The 8,331-nt window shown below is 37.4% G+C and overlaps 1 protein-coding gene across 1 annotated transcript in view; it reads left to right on the forward strand.

Annotated features, from left to right (window-relative positions):
- The window catches only part of LOC136026658 (DNA-directed RNA polymerase III subunit RPC5-like), a 30,166-nt gene extending 22,115 nt beyond the window's left edge, over nucleotides 1–8,051 (forward strand). Inside the window, exons 7-8 of the mRNA XM_065703396.1 lie at nucleotides 3,331–3,494; nucleotides 7,861–8,051. Coding sequence (XP_065559468.1) covers nucleotides 3,331–3,494; nucleotides 7,861–8,014 — 318 coding nt within the window. The 3' untranslated portion in view covers nucleotides 8,015–8,051. The remainder of the gene's footprint in view (nucleotides 1–3,330; nucleotides 3,495–7,860) is intronic.
- Nucleotides 8,052–8,331: the final 280 nt, after the last annotated feature.

Below are 8,331 nucleotides of genomic sequence, written 5' to 3' on the forward strand. Positions count from 1 at the left end.
GTGATGGGATCTTAATGAAATGTGATGTTTGGAATGAGGTTGTGTCTCAGAGCTCTAAGTTTAAATCCCGACCGGATCTGATGACATTGGGGGGAGTTGGAGGGGGGAAACCTAAAATCTTGGAAAACACTTAGAGTGGAGGGATCGGGATGAAACTTGATGGGAAAAATAAGCACAAGTTCCAGATACATGATTGACATAATCAGAACGGATCTGCTCTCTTTGGGGTAGTTTGGGGGGGGGGGGGGTGTTATATCTGAAAAAGTAGAAAAAATGAGGTATTTTTAACTTACGAACGGGTGATAGGATCTTAATGAAATTTGATATTTAGAAGGATATCGTATCTCAGAGCTCTTATTTTAAACCCGACCGGATCTGGTGACATCGGGGGGGGGGAGGGGGAAACCTAAAACTTTGAAAACACTTAGAGTGGAGGGATCGGGATGAAACTTGGTGGGGAAAATAAGCACAAGTCCTAGATACATGATTGACATAACCGGAACGGATTCGCTCTCTTTGGGGTAGTTGGGGGAGGGGTTAATTCTGAAAAATTAGAAAAATTAGGTATTTTTAAATTACGAAAGGGTGATCGGATCTCAATGAAATTTGATATTTAGAAGGATATCGTGTCTCAAAGCTCTTATTTTAAACCCGACCGGATCTGGTGACATCGGGGGGTTGGGAGGGGGAACCTAAAACTTTGAAAACACTTAGAGTGGAGGGATCGGGATGAAACTTGGTGGGGAAAATAAGCACAAGTCCTAGATACATGATTGACATAACCGGAACGGATCCGCTCTCTTTGGGGGAGGGGTTAATTCTGAAAAATTAGAAAAATTAGGTTTTTTAAATTACGAAAGGGTGATCGGATCTCAATGAAATTTGATATTTAGAAGGATATCGTGTCTCAAAGCTCTTATTTTAAATCCTGACCGGATCTGGTTACCTTGGGGGAATTTTGAGGTGGGGAAACCTAAAATCATGGAAAACGCTTAGATTGGAGGGATCGGATGAAACTTGGTGGGAAAAATAAGCAGAAGTCTTACATACGTGATTTACATAATTGGAACGGATCCGATCTATTGGGGGGGGGGGGGGGTTAATTCTGAAAAATAAGAAAAAATGACGTATTTCTAACTTACGAAGGAGTGATCGGATCTTCGTGAAACTTCATATTTAGAAGGAACTCGTAACTCAGATCTCTTATTTTAAATCTAAACCGGATCAAGCGTAATTGGGGGGGGGGCAGTTGGGGGGACCAAAAATATTAGAAAATACTTAAAGCAGTCAGATCAGGATGAAACTGGATGGGAAGAATAGAAACCTGTCTAAGATACGTGACTGACATAACCGGATCTGCTCTCTTTGGTGGAATTTGGGGGGGGGGTAATTTTGAAAATTGATGTATTTGTAACTTGCGAAAGGGTGACCAGATCTTAATGAAATTTGATATTTAGAAGGATCTTGTACTTTAAAGTTCTAATTTTAAATTCCGACCGGACCCTGTGACACTGGGGGGAGTTGGAGGGGGAAACAGGAATTCTTGGAAAACGTGAAAATTGGGGTATTTGTATCTTACGAATAGTTGATCGGGTCTTAATGAAATTTGATTTTTAGAAGGAATTCATGTCTCAGCGCTCTTATTTCAAATCCCGACCAGATCTTTGACATTGGGGGAGTTGGAGGGGGAAATCTTGGAAAAACACTTGGAGTGGAGGAATCGGGATGAAGCTTGGTGGATACAATAAACAAATGTCCTTGATACGTGATTGACAGAATCGTACTGGATTAGCTCTCTTTTGGGAAGTTTGGGGGAGGGGTTCAGTGATTTGGTGAGTTTGGTGCTTCTGGACGTGCTAGGACGATTAAAATTGGTAGGCGTGTCAGGGAGCTGGACAATTTGACTTGATAAAGTCGTTTTCCCAGATTCGACCATCTGGGGGGCTAAAGGGAAAGGAAAAATTAGAAAAAATTAGGTATTTATAACTTACGAGTGGGTGATCGGATCTTAATGAATTTTGATATTTAGAAGGACATCGTGACTCAGAGCTCTTATTTTAAATCCTGACCGGCATTAAGCCTCTTATTTTCCTTTTTAATTCAATCTATTGATTCATAGAATTTTGTTAGAGCTCATACCATATGATCTCTTGGCTCTTAGCTCTTCTCGCCTCGTCACAAGTGCCATATGAGCTCTTAGCTCTTGTTCTATTAGTAAGATGGTTTTAAAACTCAATATAATTACAAATGCTAGACTTAAACGACTTAATCGGGTTGTTGTTGAGGTCTTCACAGAAAGTTTTGTTAGATTAGGTTCTTTTTCTTACATAAAGATGGTTCACAGCTCAGTATAAGTGAAATATTAAACCGAAACAGCTTAATATTGCTGCAGTTGAGGAGTTCACAGAGGGTCTTGACACCTCTCCTTCCAGTTTACGGTTGTAGATCGTCAAATGTTTTTCGCAAAGAATATATATATATATATATATATATATATATATATATATATATATATATATATATATATATATATATATATATATATACACACATATATGTATATATATATATATATATATATATATATATATATATATATATATATATATATATATATATATATATATATATATATATATATATATATATATATATATATATATATATATATATATATATATATATATATATATATATATATATATATGTCCGGTATTGAAAATAACCAATTTTAATGATAATTGCTCTGAAATAAATCAGCATAAGCAGCGCCCAAAATAAGACAGAATTCATAGCTGAATAGTTAGCGTAATACACGACCGTATTAAGTAAATAAACCCATTGTTAGATTAATAAAGGCTACCTCTTTCTAATCCTACTTCCCTCTATTTTTGTTTTTATGGAAATAGTCAATTTGAGTTGGGAAAATTTTCTAGTTTTTGGTCGATGTACGAGAACGGCCCCGAACTTCATCGTGATCATAAAAAAAAAATAAAAGCGAAAATAAAGTGAAAGATATCAAACAAAGATACACGTAAGTATTACGTATACGTAAGCCGGAAAATCAAAAGAACTAAGTTGAGATCAATCTTGCAACTATCGATAAACTGTCTCCTGGTGTCCATGGTGTTTAGTTTTGAAAATCTCTCTAAAAGGGCACTGTCTTTGAACCATTGCCATTTGCCCACTGAGCTGCTGAAATTGGTGCTGAAAAAAGTTACGTGTGTCTGGCCTTTCAGAAGAATGCATCTTTGTCTACTCCCCATAATTTCCTCATAAGATGTTATTTCTGCTATTCACTTACTCAGTTGTCTTCTTTTTCCGTTACAGTTGCTATTATTTGCTCACGAAAGGGAAGTAAAGAGGACGTTTGTCACCACGCAAACGCGGCTTCCTAGTGAAGAAGTTACGGCTATTCTAGAGCAGTTCAGTGCGCGGAATTGTAAGAACATGTGGGAATTCAGCTTACCAACTGACACGGAATTCATTAGAAGGTATGCCACAGTTTTTTCTTAAAAAAAACGCCTTTATGGACAAAGGACATCAAAACATTTTCCCACTGGGCTCCTCTTAGTTCTATTTTATATCTGAAAACTAAAGTGGAAACCGATTTTCTAAGGTTTTCCTTTCGGTTGTTTCAAAACCATGCAGTTTTTGGACAGTAGATTTTTCTGCTAGTGCTGCCACGCAAAACAGCCAGAATAAACGAGTGAACAGAAGTAGCTAAATTTGCAAACATTTTTCGCTCATAAAATTAAAATATTGATAGTTTGTTGATTACAGAGACATCTGGACCTTCAGAGGGAAGATATACCTCCTTCTTGAGGTGTTTGGTGCCATCTTTTTTAAGATTTCTTTTGGCTCATTCTTCGCCCATTTTTCTTTTTCTTTTTTTTTAGTTTGGCGTCCGCTACTGCCAAAAATTTCATAACTGCATATTGAGGTCTTTCTCTGGAATTGAATACTCAATTTCCTAATGTTTTTAGATATATATGCTGTGTAATTCCTTGTAACCTAAACACCTTAACCTACAAAAAAAAAAAAATGCGAAATAGAAGAGAAAACTTAGGTTATGGCAAAAAAAAAGGAAGCGTGCAAGAATACTAACGTTGCCCATTATACTTAATTAAACTCTTAGGTGTAAAATAATGGTTGTACTAGCATGATCGTACACGATTTAGTGCTAAGAATATAAACAACAATTGAAGGAGTCAAGTTTTAAAGCTTTACTAGCAGAAGTATATTGAATAATGTTTATTGATTTTGCCGTTTTGTCTTTAATATTATACTATGTATTTATTAATTAGTTATTTGATTAATTAGTTATTTAATTGTTTTAATAAACTAATTAATTTCTTATCATGTAATTCAAAATGATATGGATAAATATATATTTCTTATAATTACTACTACTACTCCTAACAACTCACCAAAGCACCAAGCCACCTGAGGCCAACACAGCTACGCTCGCTCCTCCTCCATCCCAATCTATTCAAAGCCTCCCTCTTTACACCTTCCCAGGATATTCCTATTCCTTTAAATCTTTCTTTATGGCATCCTCCCAAACCAGACGAGGACGACATACTTTCCGTTCAGCCATAGACGGTAGGCCGAAAAGGACAATCTTCGGCAATCTGTCATCCTTCATTCGCTGAACGTGCCCTGGCCATCTCCCCCTTTCTTTCATAATAGCCCTTGAAAGCGGGATTGAACCTTATTTTTGTAGAGCCTATAGTTTGAAATACAGTCAGTCAGCTGGGCACCCAGAACAATCTGTAAGCAGCCCATGCTTCAGAGACATATTTGACCACTGTAATCACAACACCTTCCAATATTCTAATCTTGGTTTGCAGACTTATCTTCCTATTCTTCCAAACCCTTTTTTACTGTGAAAAAACACCCTGGGCCTTGGCTATTCTAGTTTTAACATCTTCACTGCTCCCACCGTCTTTACTAATAATACTACCAAAACAAGTTAAGCTGTCCACCTGATCAATCTTTTTGTTATCCAACGCCACCTTTTCATCTTCACTTATTCCTAGTCTTAGTGACTTAGTGTTAGTGACTTAGTCTTCTTTACACTAATTTTCAAACTGATTCTAGCACAGGATGCTTAAATCATTAGCATAATCTAAGACCAGGAGAGTTTTTCCTCTCCATTTGATTCCGTGGTCTCCCACTGCCTTTCCTGTGCTCATTAAGACAAAGTCGATCAAAATGATCCATATAAAGGGGGATGCAACTAATGCCAGAATTGCCTCTCACTCAATTGGACTATCTGCCTTGGCTTTTTCTACAGTTACCCAAGATTTGATGCCCACAACTATTCGATTTTAATTCAAAAATCAACGGACTCGTTCGAGGCCTCACAGTTGGGTCATTTACCCTAGTACCTATTTACGGCACTCCTATTTACCCTAGTACCTTGTATTGATCCTGCTAGTCTTCAGTTTACTATAACATGATCAATAAGGTTTGCTGTCTTACCATCACGTGAATACCATGTCAACTTATGGGCCATTTTGTGACCGAACACCGTATTTAAATAACCAATACGTTTATAACAATAATATTTATATCGTTTTATGACAGTATAAATCGTTATACTTACAAAATTGCAACAGTCAGTAGCCATTACTGATTTCTTGTCCTACACCAAATTTACCTAGGCTAGGATACTATCTATCCCTGTTTCTACCGAGCTGGGCATTAAAATTTCTTAGTTAAAAAACCATATTTCTGCCAGGGACCCTGTCTATTTGCTCCTGTAACTGTAAGTAAAATTCAGAGTCACTAGTATTTCCGTCAGTCGATTCAACAGGGGCATGTACTACTATAACTGATACCCTGAACTTTATAGTCATAAAATGAGCAATTAGTATTCTGTTATTAATACCTTTTCAGCCTAAAAAAGACTTGACAGCTTCCTTATTCATGATGAGCCCTACTCCCTGTCTATGTAGCCCATCCTTCCTGCCTGTGTAAACAAATTCTGTGTCACCTAATTTTATACTTCTTACCCCTGGAATATGAGTTTCTGAGATTTCTAATATGTCCTATCCTTTTCGAATCCTCTGAATTCTTCAGTCAAAATGTCGATACGATAGTCACTTTTTAACGTCGTAGCATTCCATGTTCTTTAAATCATTGGAATTATTTTGGTATTTGGAAGAGCAATGATCCTGGATACCACTGCAGGAGGGGGATCAACATAACTTCTCAAGTCTACACCGAAGCACTTAAGCCGGCTTAGAACCGGACGGCAACTGGCTTAGAACCGGAGGCTTTGTGTATCCTGGGAACATCTTGGTCACAACATGGTTTTCAGCACTGCTTTCAGCGATGCTCTTCTATCAACAAGAGTCGAAATCCTGCACAGACAGTCCCAAGACTATTACCTCCGACTCATTATATGTTCATCCCTACTAATATTATGCTACTACGGAGAGGCAGCCCATAGTAGGTAAATTAGCTAGAAAGAGGTTTTTTTCAGCGTTAAAGCGCCCGTCAAAACAGACTAAGCCCAGAAGAATTATCCGTTAATCAGAATCCCGTGCGAATGCTGTGTCGTTTACTAGGGTATAATTTACTCGACGGGTGCCTCAAGTAGGAATAGAGTGGACTGCAAGGTGTCCAGTCCTGCAGGTACCCCGAAAGGGTCAAGACGGCCCTTGCAGAGGCCGTTGTTCATAGATCTGGATCTTACTCCCTGCCGCAGTTGTCCTCCTATAGAGGATCCTCCCACGATGGTGTTCTGCGTCACTCTGCATTTTGACCCATTACTGGGAGAAGGTTTGTAACTTATGGGACGTGTGGACACGCCGGTGGGCCCTGTTGAGCGTACATTTGAGGGGCCTTCTTCCTCCTCCATCCGTATTTATGACCCCGGACGAGTGTACCCCAGTTTCTATTATGGACCCACAGGGAAAAGGTCCCCCTTTGTCCGTACCTCCTATGAAGGTACCCTACATATCTTAGGGCATTCCTCTATTGCCACCTGTGGACATGCAACAGATATCGTCTTCAGTATAAATGACGTTGATGAGTTTTAAGATTCCTTTGGAAGTCACTATATTTCCCCAATCCATTCGCTTATATAAAGATATCAAGAAAATGGGCATGTTCCTTTTTATTATGGTACGGAACTATCTTCTCGTTCTCTTTCCTCTAATTCATCTAGTCTTTTCTGTCCCATTTATCTGCCATCTTTCAAGTATTTAGATTTTGGCCCTTTTTTGTTGATTTTTTGTTTGTTTGTTAGTCTTTCGGTCTCATTTTTTTGATCATTTATTCTTTTCCCGAGGTTTTGATTGAGTGTATTAATTTTTTTTTTCACTTTTAAACATTTTTGCATTATTTGATTCGTCTTTAACATAGTTTGCTTTGACATGCTTTCAGTTTTTCTTCGTTATTGGTTTGTATTGGATCATATTAATGACATTAATGACATATGCATGACAGACAAATTTGAAACCCTAATGCTACGTTTTATGGACTGTCACTTTTCTTAAATTACTGTAGGTTCAACAGAATCAAAATTACGTGGTTTAGATCAACGTTAAGTTTATAAAGGATTGTCTGTTCCACAGATATTGTTGATGCTTAGAATAAATTTGATCATCAATTTACATAGCTGCAGAAAAATTGCAAGAAGCTTGCGTAATTGCCAAGTTAAATCTGACTTTTAAACTCAATAAATTGGTGGACAAAACTACTGGAACTGCTCAGTTGGGAAACTAAATTGCCACAACATGCGAATAATGCTTCTGTGCAAACATTTGTGTTAACCCGCTTCTATGCTACTTTACTTCTTTTTTTTTTGCATTGGCCTTTATTATTTACATATATAATGTATTTTAGGCACCATGAAGATGTGAAGAAGCAGAACTTCTTGTGGAACATGGAACGTGAAACCTACGAGAAGGAAAAATATAAAATACCCTCAAAAGCGCTCGAAATTCCTGAAAGAAAACGTAGCTCCTCGTCTAGAATGTCTTCATCGGAAGCAGTGTGAATCTGGTTTTATTCAATTTTTTGTTGCGTCTTATTTGCGTCTTATATCTTTGGCCAAATGTGAAGAAAATAAAATTGACAATTTAAAAAATTTAGAAGACGAAAACATGTGTTTTATTTATTCACATGATAAAAATTCTCTCAAGTCAGATGGAAACGATATAACAAATTGATTCAAACATAAGAAAAAATTGTTTACAATAATTAATTCTTCCCATTCCTTGCGACAGGTGGGATTGAACATGAACCCCATCATCAGGAGCTGTGGCCTCTTCACTGCACTATCACAAGGTACCTCAAATGTTGATTTTTAAACTA

The sequence above is a fragment of the Artemia franciscana genome, chromosome 4 (genome assembly GCF_032884065.1).
Source record: "Artemia franciscana chromosome 4, ASM3288406v1, whole genome shotgun sequence".
NCBI classification, from domain to species: Eukaryota; Metazoa; Arthropoda; class Branchiopoda; order Anostraca; family Artemiidae; genus Artemia; species Artemia franciscana.